Source organism: Larimichthys crocea, chromosome XX (genome assembly GCF_000972845.2).
Source record: "Larimichthys crocea isolate SSNF chromosome XX, L_crocea_2.0, whole genome shotgun sequence".
Taxonomy (NCBI): domain Eukaryota; kingdom Metazoa; phylum Chordata; class Actinopteri; family Sciaenidae; genus Larimichthys; species Larimichthys crocea.
Window position 1 is genome coordinate 7,101,885 of NC_040030.1, and position 18,379 is coordinate 7,120,263.

At 45.8% G+C, this 18,379-nt stretch overlaps 1 protein-coding gene across 1 annotated transcript; it reads right to left on the reverse strand.

Moving 5' to 3' along the window:
- Positions 1-8,774: 8,774 nt before the first annotated feature.
- On the reverse strand, positions 8,775-18,145 carry e2f7 (E2F transcription factor 7). Its single transcript, XM_010750303.3, has 13 exons — positions 17,878-18,145; positions 17,173-17,308; positions 16,409-16,717; positions 15,760-15,919; positions 15,195-15,434; positions 14,172-14,327; positions 13,941-14,084; positions 13,622-13,798; positions 13,414-13,498; positions 12,182-12,527; positions 11,580-11,724; positions 11,057-11,451; positions 8,775-10,428 (listed from the first exon to the last, which is right to left on the reverse strand). Exons 2-13 carry the CDS (start codon positions 17,290-17,292, stop codon positions 10,273-10,275), a joined length of 2,433 nt encoding a protein of 810 aa, XP_010748605.3. The 5' UTR covers positions 17,293-17,308; positions 17,878-18,145; the 3' UTR covers positions 8,775-10,272.
- Positions 18,146-18,379: the final 234 nt, after the last annotated feature.

Below are 18,379 nucleotides of genomic sequence, written 5' to 3' on the forward strand. Positions count from 1 at the left end.
AAGCCTTGTTTCACATTCTCTATGTTGACACTCACAGAGACATCATCACTTAAACTCTGCTGGTTATGAAAAGCTGTGACCTTTAGTTCCACAACCTTTCTCATGGCAAGTCTCACCACAGTGAAGCTGCATGGCGGCACTGGGAGCAGACAGACATGATGATTTGGATTTAATTAAACGGTTAAACTATGAAATTAACCCCACTTTAAGGCGGGTAAGTTTTATTTATGCCTAATTAAAGGCTTTGATGTAAACGAGGGAGCTGTAAATCTGTTTTTTTAGTCCAAATAACATGTGTGATGGATCCAAATCTCCAAACAGACAGCACTCTGTCACCAACAAACCTCAGCATCATTATATTTCAATTATGCTATTTATTTTGAAAAGTCCATAACAATAGAATGCTTCATAGAAGAATATTAAAATCTGTTTCATGTTGTGATAACAGACTGATGATAGTTCATTTCAGGATTATTCTGGTCAAAATGGATGCTGAGAAGGCCAGTGAATAAAGATCAGACCACATCAGATCACAGTTGCTGGACAATATTTATGAACTGGTCATTTTTGGCCGCAAGATGAAGCAATGATTTCTTTCCAAGTCATTGTGCAGATACAAAATCCATCACATGCTTTGGAGCCAGTGAAGAAGCCAGACATAAACTTTGCTGTTGGTTCTTCTTCATCACTGCATGTAGGCTGTTATATGGATGTATCTACCATTAAGCTGGAACACTGTGTGTCAGCAATATTTTAAATAATTAAACATACCTCATGAAGTTTCACATTTGTAAAGCATGTTTTGCTTACTATGTTCATCCTCCTAACTTGCTGTGTTATTTGCTAACATTTGCTAATTATCACTCGAGACTGAGGCTACTGCTGAAATAGAAATATACACATAAAATATCTTATCAAAATAAGAGCTGATGATGGTGCTATATTGAATGCTAAGGATTACCAAAATTGTTCATTTTATCTTGAGGAACAAATAAAAGCTGTAATAAATTTCATAACAAAAAGAAATCATGGGGTCATCAAAGTCACTTGAACTCATTGTCTAGGAACCATTAATGTCTGTGCAAATAATACTATTTTTTATTTAAAATGTTGTAGTATTTTGATGCTATAATAGTATATAAATTTGGATCCATGAACCTCATGACAATCCGAACAATGGCTCTTGAGATATGTCAACAAATGCAGTGGACTGACCCATCAACCAACCATCACAAGCCATGCCGTTAATATGTAACAATTTTTAGTCCACTGAATTTCTAAGTCACACTTCTTATCTCGAAATGATCACTTGAAGTCGTCATCAGAGTTTATCAACAAAGAAAATCCACCTTTTGTGCATTTATTGTCATTTTCTACATACATACTACTAGATGGGAACAGAACTGTGGTTATGTATGATGTGTACATTGTAAGAAAACTCAGAAAAAGCCTTTTTCCTGCTGAATTTGAACATTACCAATGTAAACTAACTTAACAGCCTCAAAAAGACATTTCACTGGACACTCATTGGAATTACCATTCTAAAGTCACATGATGAAGATTTTTTTTGTTTGTTTGTTTGTTTTTGAAATATGTGATGTCACTATGGCAACACTTTGATCTTCTTTGAACTCTGGTTAGCCTTTGAATGTGTGTAGATCTAAGCCACGTTTCTGTTCTGAACACACAGTTTCACTGCGTAGACTATAGACCATGTTATCTACAGCGGTATACAAAAGTACACAAAAACTAAACTCAACAATGTTTTGGACTGCAAATGTCAAAGAGGACGGGGACAATCTTCTCGACCCCTCATTTGCTGGGGAAACAGAAGCCATAAATCACCAGAATGCCTCCTTGTATTCACAAATAGTTGAGCTCCAGCGTAGGCTTACAAATAGCCAAAATGTGCAAAAGACGTACAAAGAGCTGAAAGCTGACAGAAAAGCAGCCACTGACTTGAACAAATACCTTCAAAAGCAAGTGAACAAGTATAACATCCAACTCCGAAATCAACTAGCCCTGGAGGAAAAATGTAGGCTTTCTCAAGAAGAAACACAAAACATCAGACAAATGAACTGCAATCTTGAGCGAGAAATTGTGGTGATAAACATGAAATTCACAGACTACCAAGATTTGGAGATGGAGTACAGGACAGCCAAAAATGAAAACAAAACCTTGAGCAAACAAAACACTGTGCTGCAGCAGAAGGTAAAGAACCTCCAGGACAAACTCTCCAGGCAAAATAACCTGGAAGAGAAATGTAAAAGAACGCAAGACCAGAACCGAGCTTTACGACAACACAACTTGAGCCTACAGCAAAAGTTTGAGGACCTAACTGAAAAACTTAGAGATGAGCAAAGGATGAGGGTTCACTATGGTAGACTGAAAGCTGAAAAGGAGGCCGAGGGTAACTACTTTTACGACATCCAATGCAGAATCCGAGATCTGGACCAACAATACAAAGATGCGAAACCATGGCTCGATAACTATTATGCCATCAAAGCCGAGATAGTAGACTTAAGGCGTGCAAACGCTGCCCTCACACATTATTTCTGCACTTCTCGCAAACTGATCATGGAGGAACTGGCTTTAAGAAGCGAGTACGAGAATATCAAATCTGCTAAGGAGACCATCTGCCAAGACAATTCAGTCCTCTGCAACAAAATCCAGGAGTTCCACGACAAGCTCCAGAATTTCAAATGCATGCAGGGCACACCTGAAGCCACCGAAAATGAGAGAGACGCAGACTGTCAACCAACTGCTGTCCTGAGAGAAGACATTCAAGAGCTCAACAGCAAGCTCCAACACGAGACAGACGAGACCAGAAACAACAAAGATGAGGAAGCAAAGAAAGAGCCAATGGCATGTCCCACGTCACTGGACATATGTACCACCTGAGCTAACCAGAGGGAGGTTTGGGCTGTTTGTAGCTTTATTGTAAAAACATTAAGGCTTCAATTCCTGGTCCTGCTTCCTTCTGTGTTTCAGTATTTTATGGTTTCCTCCGGGTGCTCCGGTTTCTCCAATAAATACTGATAAAATTTGAAAAAATGTGTCTTTTCATTCCAATGTGTCATTTTTAATTTCTGATTTCTGTCTTAGGTAAGATACGACAAACCTTTATTGATAAATAGGACAAAATAAAAAAATAAAAAATAAATAGCAGGAGATATATACAACTAAGAGTGATTTTGTATAGAATATGTTAGTTAAACAAATCATAATTAACTGTACTGTGTATTTTCCACAATAAATACGATTGGACATTCATTAAGTAACAAAGAAAATTAGGTAATGTATAGTATGGATTTTTAGGTTACCGTTCGTTCGTTCGTTTTCTTCCGCTTATCCATGTTCGGGTCGCGGGGGCAGCAGCTTCAGCAGGGAGACCCAGACTTCCCTCTCCCCAGCCACTTCTGCCAACTCTCCCAGGGGGACCCCAAGGCGTTCCCAGGCCAGCCGAGAGACGTAGTCCCTCCAGCGTGTCCTGGGTCTTCCCCGGGGCCGCCTCCCGGAGGGACGTGCCCGGAACATCTCACCAGGGAGACGTCCAGGAGGCATCCTCACGAGATGCCCGAGCCACCTCAACTGGTTCCTCTCGATGCGGAGGAGCAGCGGTTCTACTCTGAGCTCCTCGCGGATGGCCGAGCTTCTCACCCTATCTCTAAGGGAGACCCCAGCCACCCTGCGAAGGAAGCTCATTTCGGCCGCTTGTATTCGCGATCTTATTCTTTCGGTCACTACCCAAAGCTCGTGACCATAGGTGAGGGTAGGAACGTAGATCGACTGGTAAATCGAGAGCTTCGCCTTTCGGCTCAGCTCCTTCTTCACCACGACGGACCGGTGCAGAGTCCGCATCACTGCAGAAGCCGCACCGATCCGCCGGTTGATCTCCCGTTCCATCCTTCCCTCACTCGTGAACAAGACCCCGAGATACTTGAACTCCTCCACTTGAGGCAGGATCTCATCCCCGACCTGGAGACTGCACTCCACCCTTTTCCGGCTGAGAACCATGGCCTCGGATTTGGAGGTGCTGATTCTCATCCCAGCCGCTTCACACTCGGCTGCAAACCGCTCCAGAGAGAGCTGAAGGTCACGATCCGATGAAGCCAACAAGACTAGATCGTCCGCAAAAAGCAGCGACCCGATCCTAAGGCCACCGAATCGCAGCCCCTCGACGCCCTGGCTGCGCCTAGAAATCCTGTCCATAAAAGTTATGAACAGAACCGGTGACAAAGGGCAGCCCTGGCGGAGTCCAACTCCCACGGGAAACAGGTCCGACTTACTGCCGGCAATGCGGACCAAGCTCTGGCACCGAGAGTAAAGGGAACGGATAGCCCGTATCAATGGGTCCGGAACCCCATACTCCCGGAGCACCCCCCACAGGACCTCCCGAGGGACACGGTCGAACCATGGCCTCGGATTTGGAGGTGCTGCAGGTCCACAAAACACATGTAGACTGGTTGGGCGAACTCCCATGCACCCTCCAGGGCCGCGCTAAGGGTATAGAGCTGGTCCACAGTTCCACGGCCAGGACGAAAACCACACTGCTCCTCCTGGATCCGAGGTTCGACAATCTTGCGGACCCTCCTCTCCAGGACCCCCGAAAAGACCTTCCCGGGGAGGCTGAGGAGTGTGATCCCCCTATAGTTGGAGCACATCCTCCGGTCCCCCTTTTTGAAGAGGGGAACCACCACCCCGGTCTGCCAGTCCAGAGGCACTGCCCCCGATGTCCACACGATGTTGCAGAGACGTGTCAACCAAGACAGCCCCACAACATCCAGAGCCTTGAGGAACTCCGGGCGGACCTCATCCACCCCCGGGGCCTTGCCACCGAGGAGTTTTTTGACTACCTCAGCGACCTCAGCCCCAGAGATGGGCGAGACCACCACGGGGTCCCCAGACTCTGCCTCCTCAACGGAAGACGTGCTGGTGGGATTGAGGAGGTCTTCGAAGTATTCCCTCCACCGACCCAAGACGTCCCCAGTCGAGGTCAGCAGCACACCATCCCCACTGAACACAGTGTTGATAGTGCACTGCTTCCCCCGCCTGAGCCGCCGGATGGTGGTCCAGAACCTCCTCGAAGCCGTTCGAAAGTCGCTCTCCATGGCCTCACCGAACTCCTCCCACGCCCGAGTTTTTGCCTCCGCAACCGCCGAGGCCGCATTCCGCTTGGCATGCCGATACCCGTCAGCTGCTTCAGGACTCCCACAGGCCAAAAAGGTTCTGTAGGCCTCCTTCTTCAGCTTGACGGCATCCCTCACCGCCGGTGTCCACCAGCGGGTTCGGGGGCCACCGCCACGACAGGCACCGACCACCTTACGGCCACAGCTCCGGTCGGCCGCCTCGACAATGGAGGAACGGAACAAGGTCCACTCGGACTCAATGTCCCCCGCCTCCCCCGGGACATGAGCGAAGCTCTCCCGGAGGTGGGAGTTGAAACTCTTTCTGACAGGAGATTCAGCCAGACGTTCCCAACAAACCCGCACAAAACGTTTGGGCCTGCCAGGTCTGACTGCCATCCTCCCCCACCATCGGAGCCAACTCACCACCAGGTGGTGATCAGTTGACAGCTCCGCCCCTCTCTTCACCCGAGTGTCCAAAACATGTGGCCGCAAGTCCGACGACACGACCACAAAGTCGATCATCGAACTACGGCCGAGGGCATCCTGGTGCCAAGTGCACATATGGACACCCTTATGCTTGAACATGGTGTTTGTTATGGACAATCCATGACGTGCACAGAAGTCCAATAACACCACTCGGGTTCAGATCAGGGGGGCCGTTCCTCCCAATCACGCCCCTCCAGGTCTCACTGTCGCCGCCCACGTGAGCATTGAAGTCCCCCAGGAGGACGAGGGAGTCCCCAGAGGGAGCGCTCTCCAGCACCCCCTCCAAAGACTCCAAAAAGGGTGGGTACTCTGAACTGCCATTCGGTGCATAAGCACAGACGACAGTCAGGACCCGTCCCCCCACCCGAAGGCGAAGGGAGGCTACCCTCTCGTCCACCGGGGTGAACCCCAACGTACAGGCGCCGAGCCGGGGGGAAACAAGCAGTCCCACCCCCGCTCTGCGCCTCTCGCCGGGGGCAACTCCAGAGTGGTAGAGCGTCCAGCCCCTCTCAAGGAAACTGGTTCCGGAACCCACGCTGTGCGTCGAGGCGAGCCCGACTATATCTAGCCGGTACCTCTCAACCTCGTGCACCAGCTCAGGCTCCTTCCCCGCCAGAGAGGTGACATTCCACGTCCCCAGAGCCAGCTTCTGCAACCGGGGGTCGGACCGCCAGGGTCCCCGCCTCCGACTGCCGCCCATCTCTCTTCGCACCTTCTCCCCCCTGAGACCCCTCCCATGGGTGGTGGGCCTATGGGAAGGGGGGCCCATGTCGCCTTTTCGTGCTGTGCCCGGCCGGGCCTCCTGGAGCTGCTGAGCTGCCACCTTACCGCGGTGGAGGGGTTTGCGTGTTCCAATGATCCTAGGAGCTATGTTGTCGGGGGCTTTATGCCCCTGGTAGGGTCACCCAAGGCAAACAGGTCCTAGGTGAGGGTCCAGACAAAGCGCAGCTCAACATCTCCTGATGAAAATGACAACGGATGGAACCAAGTTTAGGTTACCATTTATTATTATTATTATTATTATTATTATTATACTGGTAGAAGCTGGTAGAAGTTGTAATATTTTATTACCGGGATTCCTTTCAGGACCACATTTTCTTGGAGACGGGTGTGATGGTTGATGACCTGGTTTATTTATTTTTTGGTTGTGTTTCAGTGCACCAGGTACCTGTGTTTTGTTTAAGTTTGTTCCATTTCTTGAGTTGTTAAACAACCACATAACTCAATGGGTGTGGTCGTATAGTCAAAAACAAATTACTTTTCCTAAACACTTTTCCTTGACCTTGATTGAAGACATCATTAGGTCAAGGGAAGATGTTAAGGAGAATTTATAAGGAAGCATTGAAGCTGCTTTCTTAACGTTTGGACAGCTCTTATTGTGGTGGCTATGTAATTACTTCCGGGTCATTTCACCTAGTTAGAGACCTTCCTAAGCAAAACTGACCAATCAACCAGACCCAATGAACCTAATTTAATTAATTATGTTCAGCTGAGCCAAGTTCCTACAGTCAAATTACATGTCTATGAAAAGAAATCAACTGAACAAAGTGCAAGATAAAAGATATAAATTCTATTTGTATTGAGTGTATAAAATATAATTGGTTATAATTAATGGCCATTGCTATTGGAGGTATTAGGTCAGACAAATGAAATTAACTTTTATAACATTAAAAGTTTGTCACTTGGTAAAACAAAAGGATTTTTAAAGGGCCCATGAAGACTTCTCCATCACATTAAATAGAAGGGGTTGCAATCTGTTAATGCTTCATTGATATAGATTCTCCAAAGTATTTCATGGCTCTAGCTTCATATTTTACACACGCGTGCTATCCATCTTCTCTTCTAACTCTGTCGGTTTCAAACTATTCAGTAATTCAGGGGGAATCCCTGAATATATTCTTTAAGCAATATTGAAGCAGCTTTAATGTAAGCTTTTTAATGAAAGTTTGTGAAAGAAAGAGAGCAGAGCTACAGTGAACAAACAGCTCGGAGTTTGTAAAAGTTAGATCGGCTGACACAGCTACCGAAACCTAGCAGTGCAATAATCATTATTTTAAAAACATTAAAGCAGCACTGAACATTCTGCATGTGGAAGTATACATGACGCTATGAATACAATGTACACAAATAATCCCAATTATCCCAGGTGTAGCCTAAACATCTGCTGTTATGTTTCTATGTTGCTGTTATGATATCTTTTCACCTTAATACCACAGTAATTTGTCAGTTACTGAGTAGTACTGGTAATGTATCAATAGTAGCCAGTACTGCCATCAGTAATGTGGTAGCAGTGGTAGCATTAGGTGTAGCAGCTGTGGCAGTGGCAACTGCAGTAATAATAGTAGTAGTACTGTAATAATTAGTGGCACAGTAGCTATAGTAGTAGTGAATGTATTTTCATTTAAGTGTTTTTTTTATGCCCACAGAAGATACATTGCTAAACTATCTATCTATATAAAGTTAACTGTCCCATCTGCTGAGGTTTAGTGTAATAAATGCCTCACAGGGGCCAAACACATCTATTGGCAGCTCCCTGGGCTCTGTTTTAGTGCCGATATAAAAGCTTTGATTACATGTTGATGTCTCTGGACAGATGGTGCGTATTTTTTTAAGTGCGGCACAATCAGCCTGATTTGACCCTGAGATCATACGTTATGTGTTGAAAGCAGAAGTCTGTTCATTAGAATTAATCATCTTGCCTCAGTTTTCTGTATTCTGCATGAGTCATTTGGATTTTAACCACCTTTCTGCTTTCTTACTCTGACATTTGAGCAGTTTTTGTAATAACACGGATTATATTTCTGTTTCTGGTTTGTTTTATCTATACACAGCAATTGTTCCAAGATGAAGCGTGTCTGATCTGATCACATTAACATGGCATGCTTTTCATCTGCTGGGCCTTTTAGAATTGGACTGAAATTATTGCTGGCATCTGTACATTTGTAAATCAGTAAACCATTTGTAAAGCTGTCAGCATTTGGATGGCCTTCGTAGTGGCATTGCAGAGTAAAACTGAACAGGATCATTAATACTAAAAATGTTTTTAATTTCCATTCGGGACAAAATGATTATCATATTAATAAACCTTTAGTGAGAAAAAAAATCTGTTCACACAGTCACAAATTCCTTCAAATTGAAGCACACACATGACAAGGCCGGTCAGTCTTGTACATTTTTAATGAAAGTTTGTGAAAGAAAGAGAGCAGAGCTACAGTGAACAAACAGCTCGGAGTTTGTAAAAGTTAGATCGGCTGACACAGCTACTAAAATCTAGCAGTGCAATAATCATTATTTTAAAAACATTAAAGCAGCACTGAACATTCTGCATGTGGAAGTATACATGACGCTATGAATACAATGTACACAAATAATTCAGACTGTACATTAACGACTACACATCCACCGTCAGAGTGGTGATTTGTGCACCCTTTGGTGTGATGTAGCTAAGCTCTCCTGAATGATTCACACACATAGCACCGTACATATTTTGGCTGGGTTGTCTGGAGGCAAGTTTGTGGACTGTTCTCTCAGCAAGGTGCCTTTAAGCAAGGCACTCAACCACCCAACTGCATCATTGCAGTCATACTGGAAGTCTCCAGACTGTGTGAATATAACAGTGCTGCTAGAAAAGGACAGCATATAAGCTCAGTTATCTCTTAGATAAATTAAGGATAAAAAAAAAATACAGTACTCTGATATCTCCTGAATCTCCTGAATCCACTTCTAGCAAAGTCACAAGTATTCAAGTACCTGAGAGCATCGTCACATTGACCTTTAGTCGTCAGGGACAGAGCTAAAGGCTTTGGTGTTTAACCATTAAGCACTATGGTCGCAGATACTCCGTGAAAACGTACACAGCACCAGTAACATTCGTCTTTCTGATGAGTAAATCAAATCCACCGACAGTTCCTTGAGATACCCGGCTGGCTGTAAACATTTAAGGCTTTAGTGATTTTTCTCTTCACAGTGATGTCTGAAATGATCCGAGAGAGGATCGTCTGCTGCCGTCGAAGTGAACCAGTGAGCAGATTTCCTATTATACCTTGATAATGTAACAAAAGCTGACGGGGCTAACTAAAGACAATCACTTCAATATCAGACATACATTCGTCAAATACTTAGTGCTTAAAAAAAAAAGAGTTAATGTTCCATTACAGTCCCTGTAATCAACATATATTATCTAAAATATATATAAATAGAAACTGGGCTATATTACACAAATGATGGGGAATTAGGTAGCTAGATCATGTCGGGGAGGGAAAATTAAGGCTGGAAATACAAAAATACAGCAGTGGCCCATTCCCACCACAGGAGGGCACTGTCACATTGGCAATACTGCTTTACTCATTCACTCGCTGAAATGCTGTCCTACAACTGAACCATGAGGCACATTTGAACTGTTAACATGACGACCGACATGGGAATATTTCTAAATGAGACGCCCACCTGTTTGGCTAAAAATTGACAGTCATTAGCAAAAATGTGACAGTCTTTGCTAAAAAATCCTATTCTTACATTTTGGAAGGTATCCCTTGTTTTATTTATTAATAAACTAACAGAGCACCGATGGTTTGTAACCATATTTTTCACTTTTAGAATCAACACCTGAGTGTTAAAACAAGCACGACAGCCGCCCGATCCATCTCCTCCGCGCATCTTAACTTGTCGGAGGGTGGCCGACGTCTAGTCTCCTCTGTGCGGAGCCTCTTTTTCTGGCGGTTGGCACAGCGCTGACGACGCTTCCCAGTGTGCCCGGGGTCTGGAAGAAAGCTTTAGAAGCAGTCGGGGTGGTTTCCTTTGGAGTATGTGGAGTCTGTGAAGGTAGAGAGAGAGAGAGAAGTTAGAACATTTATACATGTGACTGCAGGATTCATGGAGCGGGGAGCATTTCTCTGAAGGTGCTCAAGGTGAACTTCAAGGTGTACATTTGCTGTTCAACATGTGAAAATACAAGCCAGTAGTATTTTCTTCACCTATTTCAATCTGCAAGGACCTGAGCCTTTTCATGAAGGTGTCACTCCACCCATTAACAGTGAAGGCGGGTGTGAAACAGGGGACACTCGTGATTAATGCGTCAGGACAACACCCTCATTGACTCGTCACGTTGTTTTTAAATCTGTGTTCATTTGCCATACGTAATTAGAACACCGTTGAAGGCAGACTGTGTTCGGCTTTGCAGAGAAGAACATTAATCCCTATTAAACAACTTGGAGATTAATCAACGTGAACCGCTGTGGCACACACAAGTGCCTGAATGAGTAAATGAGGGGGAAAACTTCCACATGACAGATGCTGCACTTGGTCTCATGTCGAGCTGTGTTGTGACATTTTGCCTGATAGCTGAAAGGTTGTGTGTCATTATGATGGCAAATTATGTCCAAGTTAATACGCTTTTAGAGCTCTGTGAGTGTGTGAGTGTGCAGGGCTACAGCAGTTCTTACCAGTGGTTCTGGTGTGTTGATGCTGACAGCCTGACGTAGCCCTGATGGAGAATGTGGCGTGCCTGCCGCCGACCCGTACATCCTGCTGTGTTCGGGAGTGGACGGCGTCTGCGCTGGCGACCTGCTGATCTCCGATGCGGCTGCCATCCCGTACGCTGCCGCCGCCCCCACCATGAAGTGGGCGGGTGACATCACGGCGGGCAGGCTGAAGCTCAGTTTGTTGTGGGCGTCAGAGCCTTGCTGTGGTAGACCGCTGGCCACCAGGGGGTAGTGGGAGAGGGCTGCGGAGGGCAGCAGGACGTAGGGCAACGCTAGGGTGGGGATGCTGCTTGGGGGTAGCGCTAGGCCGGCTGGTGGCTGGCTGGCAGAGAGGAGGAAGTTGAGGTTGTTCAGACCTGGAGGGGACAGATCAGGAGAAAGAGAGGTGCTGTGAATTTTAACATTCGAAACTCCGCCTTGCTAAATGTGGCTGCACAAAAACACGTCTCTCGAAAACAGTTGAGACACGTCTTTGCATATTTACCTGCATTGTTGGGTACGTAGAGATAGTGTGATGGCTGGGCAGGCTCACTGCTGCTGTGGCCACCTAGACTGTCATTGGATGCCTGCTCTCTGGAGAGGCATGCAGGCTGATTGGGTGAAGTCCTGCTGCTCGCCTCAGCTCTCGTCTGGAAGGAAAAACAAATTCTGGCAATTAATAAATCTGAATCATAAAGTAAACGCACGTTTATCATTGTATCTGTGTGACCAAGGTGGCTACGATGTGATTTTATATCACAATGTGTATGATTTGGCAACTAAAAGCACTGCACTCGTTAATTCATCGCCAAGTCATTTTCTTAATCTACTTTTCTGAGAGACCATCGTATCAAGAAAAATGGAACTTTTCCAATTACCTTGTGTCTGGCCTGGCTGATTAGTTATGGCTTTTTCAGTGATCAAGTATTCTATCCATGACTAATATGACACGTCTTTAATTACACCAGGAATCAGTTATCCTCATGAGGGAGTGCATTTCATATTTTTAATTTAATGGTGCACTATCCGGAATCACTGACAGCATCTTGTGACTGTGGAAAAACATCAAAAATATCCATCATTTATTTTATATCAAACGATGCTTACCGTGACGCATTCCTCTAGCCCGGACACTCCCTTCTTCTTCACCACCTTCGTCTCCTCTTCCCTTTCTTCCCTCTTCCTCTTCCTCCCCTCCTCAGACTCCAACCTGGGCGATCTCCGACCTTCGGCCGACTGGTCGGGCTTGTCCGGCGCCCTGTACAGCATGACCACCGAGGGCTGCGACAGGCTGGGCAGGTAGGCCAAGCAGTGGGGGGAGGAGGAGGAAGGTGCGAAGACGTGCTCTGGGTGGAGGGAAGGTGCCAGCAGGGTGGGACGGGTGGAGGTGGGAGGCAGGGGGCTGCTGCTGTTACTGGGGTTGGGGTTTTGCAGTGTTGCACTGGGACGGTTTCTGCAGGGAAACCAGAACACAGCAAGATATTGTTTGTTAGAATGAATTCTGTTTCAACCTGATTCCACCCTGCAGGCTTTGGCCACAACTCAAGTTTTCTAATTATCAAGTGCACTTGTCTAGTTCCCCCTCTTTTGTTGGCTTATGCTCATTACAAGAAACACCCAGACTCTTGCCTGAAGACACCTGCGGCACCCAGTGCTTTCTTATAGTGTGATTGAGGCTGTACACAAAACAAAGGCAGCTGCAGGTTTTGAAATGTCCATCAGCAACATCCTGTGGACCCGTAACCATAGCACAGAAACGTCCTGACTCCCACTGGTTGAAATGCAGTGACAAGAAGCTCCAACTCTTCTCCTGTGGGCTGCTGTTGCCTCTGGGGTCAGCTTTGTGTCTAAAAAACACCCTTTTAAACACACACTTCCATGACCTATTATCTCTCCCCCTTCCTAAAACACTTAACAGCCACAGCCGTGGTTTGGCCAATAGCAGGCCGACCATAGAAATAACATCAACTCCTGTGCTCTGTATCCATGGAGCGAATGCAAACTGTTCCAATCCGCAGCCGTCGGCTCATGTTACATGTAGACTAAAGCTAAACACATCAGCCAGTGCAAACACTGGCAGCGAGTGTGAAATATTATGTGAGAGAGACTGAGATTTAAAACCCCTTCAGGGAGCGAGGAGCTTCACCTTCAGAAGCTTTTTAACGCCGTTATTCATTTTTGGATAAAATCGTGTGGCTTCAGTCTGAAAGTGCTGCTGGGCTCTTTAGCTTTGTTTAATGTTAAATGTTCTAATGTTCTACATTGTTTCGCTGTAAATCTGTGGAGGATCGTTGCAGATAAATCTAAAGGCTGAGAGGTTTTTGTGTGTGTGAACTCACTCTGTGATGTTTCCAAACTGCAGTCGACACACTGCATTGTTGCTCATGGTCCTTCTGGAATAATCCACGGGCTGGTTAAGCAGACCTGCAGCGTGAGCAAAGAAAATTATTTATCAGACAAGAATATATATATATATATTTAAAGAATGTTCTGCTATAATAAACAGTGCTGTTTGACTAAAGAGGGACTGGACTGAGTGACCCATACCTGTAGGTTCTCGCCGTGGACTGCTGGGCGCAGAGCTGACTTGCCGCTGGATGGCCACTGAGGTTGGAGTGATGTTGAAAGAGGTGTGGCGAGCCATCTTGACCTTTCTGGGGTCCTGGCTTGCCGTCGGTTGTGTGGCTCCAGGTGGAGTGAAAGCTGCTACATTCACAGTATTTCCTGCAGATGATGATAGAGAGGATGGTTAAGTACAGAGTAAGCTTAACAGCAATGATGACAAGCGCAGATATTGGCAATAAATCTGCCAATTTTCTCAAAAAAATCTTCCAGGTGTGTCTTTAATCTTGTCTTTAAGTCTTACCAGCATTTCCAGAGTTGTTGAATTCAACAGGGCCGAGCCACTTGAAGGCCGGCTTCCTGCCTCTCTCCTCGCGGACGTGCACCTTCTTTATGAGGCCAAGACTTGTCAGCACGTTGGCGATGTCGTACAGTCGTCGCACCTTAGCTGCAGAAACATTTGGATGGTATTTAGTTTAGAAGGAAAGAGGAGAAAGGGGATCTGTATCGCTGGACGTGATTCATTCTTTCTCACTTTTATATTTGCTGTGGCTCGACGAGTCCTGACTCTCCTCGATGAGGATCTTGGCTGCTGCGTCCAGAGTGACGGTCTGCGTTTTAGACACCAGGAACAGCATGACAAACTTCTGACTCATGATGCGCAGAGATTTGTCTTTCCTGTTGCCGCCAGCTACGAATGACAAGAGAAAGGTGCACGTATGTAAAAAGAAATCCTGCCCTTGCATAACATTATTATTTAACATATTTGTGGACTATAATAAGCTGATTTTAAATATGATGTCAGTAAAGTTGAACTTTTTAAAAAGGTTAAATTAACATTAACATCTAAAATGTGCACAAAATCCTCTAATACCATGTTTGCAGCGTCGGTATCACCCCATGTAATTTATCGTTTATTTATCGTCTTTGGTGTTGCACATACTGGATGACAGTCAAAAGTTGTTAACTTGTTATAAAGTAATCTCCTGAACCCTTAGCTGTGACATTACAGCAGCTTAAACGTGCTGCTGGTGCCTTAATGAAATCATTTCAGCTGTAGGCGTTTTGTTGTCATGATGACGGCTCTTATGTTTTCATATGGCCTCAGGTCATCACATTCAGCCAGCCACAATAATAATAATAAGAAGAATAATAATAATAATAATAATAATAATAATAATAATAATAAGAGCACTTATTGGACATCAAATCTGTCACCAGGTTTTACCTTTGTAAACTACCTCTTTGTCACGAGTGCTATTATTACCTAGCCACACCGAAGAATCAACACACATGCACACCCTCTTAATGAAAGGCTGCGTGGATGTATGAGGAGGTGGCATCACTATGGAAACCAGGCCTGTATTCACTCCTGTGAGTGTAGCTGCAGTGTTAATTTGGTGGCAGCTGCTCCTGAGATGAAACCTACACTTAATTTTTTGACACGTGTGGCAGCAATAAGAGCACCAATAAACTCCAGCTCCTTTATCGCCGCCAAGATAGAGTCATGCAAAGGTGCCAGTAGGAGAGAAGCTGGTGGAAAAAGTCAGATCATTACCACTGCCGCCGTCTCCTTCCACGCCGTCGTCCTCGCGACCCGGTCCGACCTCCCTCGCCTCGGAGGCCACTTCCATCTGAAGGTGGTATCCCTGCTGCCGGCCCCTCCGCTGCAGCTCCTCTAGCGTGGCCTCCAGCCGTTGGCGACCGTACCAGGTGTAGCTGTTCTTGGCTATCCGGCCCACGATCATGAGAGACTCCAGCACGTTGACGATGTCGTAGATACGCCGCCGCTCCACCCCTGAAGATTTGAGTGCGAGAGCGGAGAGATTATCCGCCTGCTCTTAAAAATATATGCTCAAATCTCAACAACCAAAAATAAAAACTCCTCCCATTGCTCAGCATTTTATTCAAATTAATAAAAGTTATAACACCCTGCTACTGAGTGATACCCTCTGTGGGTGTCTCTATAGCAACTGCCTCTAAAGGTTTCTAAAAATGCTTGTGAAATGGACATTAGCTGCTTCCATTATTATCTCCCTCTTATGATGTGTTGGCACTAACAGCACAGGCGGTGGCAAGTCAGCTCTCCAATCTCTCTTTTACCCTTCATCGCCAGCTCTTACCAAGATTGGTCGCCACCTCATCCAGTGAGATCCAGATTGGGCTGTGTGGCGGTGGGTAATCAGGGTAGAGGGCGAGGAACTTCTGACACAGCAGACCCAGACTCTTCTGCTTCCTGCTCGGCTTTTTGTCGGCGTCGTCCTCCTCCTCCGCCGCTTCAAACTGGACAGACAGATAGATGAATGAATATGTGAAATGATCAGCATTCCTCAGTGCTCTGTTTTAATGTTCATTTAGAGAATTCAGAGCAGCTGAGTGGACTTTGGTGTCGCCAGAATCCAAGAATGCAGTAAAGTGTGACCGTTTGGGTTATTCAGTAAGCATTAATTAAAATCCCTAAGAACATTCCCACACTGCTGCCATTTAATATGCATTATAATACTCCATTTATTAGACAAAAGTGAGCATCTGTGCTTCTGAAAACAAACTATCTTGAGAAATCAGCTGCTAATGTGAATAAAAGTGTTTACTCTCTGGACTTTTAAGATTGTGGAAATTCTGATTTCCCCTGAGAACGTTTTCCTGACAGAACTAATAAACAAGAACTGCTCTCTAAATGATTTCTGCCCAGTAGACTTCAAGAACTAATCTGAGAACTTATTGAATGCATTACTGATTATTTCTGAGACACTTTCAAACCATTTCACGTACCTGACAGGAGTCTTCCACCTCTGTATCCTCCATCACAGGATCTGGGCTCGCTGGTGTGTCCTTCTCATTCTCTATGGGTCTGAACAGCACCTTTTTCATCTCTCTGTCCCGGATGTCTGGGCTGGCGGCGCTGATCAGCATCTTCAGATTGGCTGTGGGCGTCCAGGGCTCGACCAGGGCCGGGTGTTTGATGGGGGTGATGTGGGCCAGGTCGGGGGTGGCACCTTTTCTGTTCATCAGCAAAGCGGGGATGGTTGAGTCGGCCGATTTGAGCGGCGTGGATCTTCTCCTCTCTGTGCAGATGTTTTCCTGTGATACAAAACAAGCAAACATTTGCTTATAAAACACTAGAGCAAAACGTGACATTACACCATTACTACACATAATGCTGCTGAAATCCATCCATGTCGATGTCAATGCTGACACCAAAATAAAAACGTAATGCATGCTGATGAATCTGTGTGTCATATTCGAATAAGAAATGAGGTACTACTGATTTCTAAGCACTTAAAGCTCTTGTTTGGCATGTTTCCCCAATCCACATCCATCCATCCAACTATTCTCCCACTTTCTCTTGTCAAAAATCACCCTAGCATTATTCATATCTTAATACCTTATCTCACTCTTCAGATGCCACCATTTTGCTCTCAACATCTGTGCCTGATTTAGCCTGACTCTCCAGGTCTCCTTCATCAGTTGCATCATATCAAACCTGCCACACTGCTCAGACCACACCTAAGATCAAGATCAAGCCACCATCTTACCTTTTGTTCACTTTGACCCCCATCCTCCTCCTCCTCCTCCTCCTCCTCCTCCTCCGGACCCACAGTGAAACTTTTCCTGGGACTTGTGAGGTCTTTCAGTGCTAGACATTCAACTTCCATCTGGGAAAACTGCAGTCTACAAAAAAAAAAGATTTGTGTAAAAACAAAAAAACGAGAAATAGATAAATGACTGATATGTCAGGCGGGAGTGGTGGAGTTTGGGTTGAAACTTTGAGGCAGCGCAGAAAACTCCTGACGAGTGGTCAGCTGAATTTGGCGCAAAGAACAGCGGCTAATTAGCCTTTAGCAGGCTAGCGGCTCTAACTTCAACGATCCACTTTCCCACTTCGCCAACACTTTGCTTTAACGCTGACAAAACGTGCATGTAAACATGCGGATGCAGCAAATTTGAGAGGACATGCATTATTACATGACGTTAATTCATTACGTTGATTCTAATAAGAGGTGACGTTAGCGTTATTAACTCAGTAAAGGACCAATACACCCAAATGAGTCCATACATCTATGTGCGGCACAGCCTGTTAAAGCAGAATGACTGATTTACTGTGACTTTAATGTGGCCATGAAGGCTCATTTAGCTGTAACTAGCTGCTCAGCTAATATTACTAGCTCAGCTGACGAGCATATCATAACTTAGTGTAACAGCAAGCAGGAAACCAGTGGAGGGAAAACATCACAGCTCACCTTTCTCTGCTACTGAATGAATGAATGAAATGCTCCAATGTTGCCCAGTGTCCGGTTTTACAGAGTTGTCAGCGCGTACTTTCTTCAGACCGACATAGCAAACAGTTTCCCTCGTCAAAATAAGCGGGCAGTCCTCCTCAGCCTGTACCCCCAGTGATCTGAACCCCTTGTCGGACTAGCGGAAACTCTGCACTGTCCCGTGGAGACTCCTCACCCGCTCAAGCTTGTTTTCTGGCGCTCTCAGCAAACGGGCTCACTCCATCCAATCAGCACCCAGGCGACTTGCAGCGTCATTCAGCTCTGGCCAATCAGCTTCGTTGTGCCCGGGTACGCGCCTCAGCTCCCACCAATAGAAGTGGATAAAGACCACGCCCCTCACGGTTGTGTTGGCGGGGCAACCGGCGCGCTCTGTCCGAGCCTGAGGGGGGGAAATGACTGAGGTCTCACTCTGCGACTATTTCAGGATACCGCAACAGAAATGGGGACCGCGGGGACCTTAATG

Coding starts and splice junctions, on each gene's coding strand:
- e2f7 (XM_010750303.3), bottom strand. CDS start 17,292: ATGGAAGTTGAATGTCTAGCACTGAAAGACCTCACAAGTCCCAGGAAA. Junction 11,725..12,181: donor GGCTAGAGGAATGCGTCACG/GTAAGCATCGTT, acceptor TTTTCCTTCCAG/ACGAGAGCTGAGGCGAGCAG. Junction 11,452..11,579: donor CTACGTACCCAACAATGCAG/GTAAATATGCAA, acceptor TGTCCCCTCCAG/GTCTGAACAACCTCAACTTC.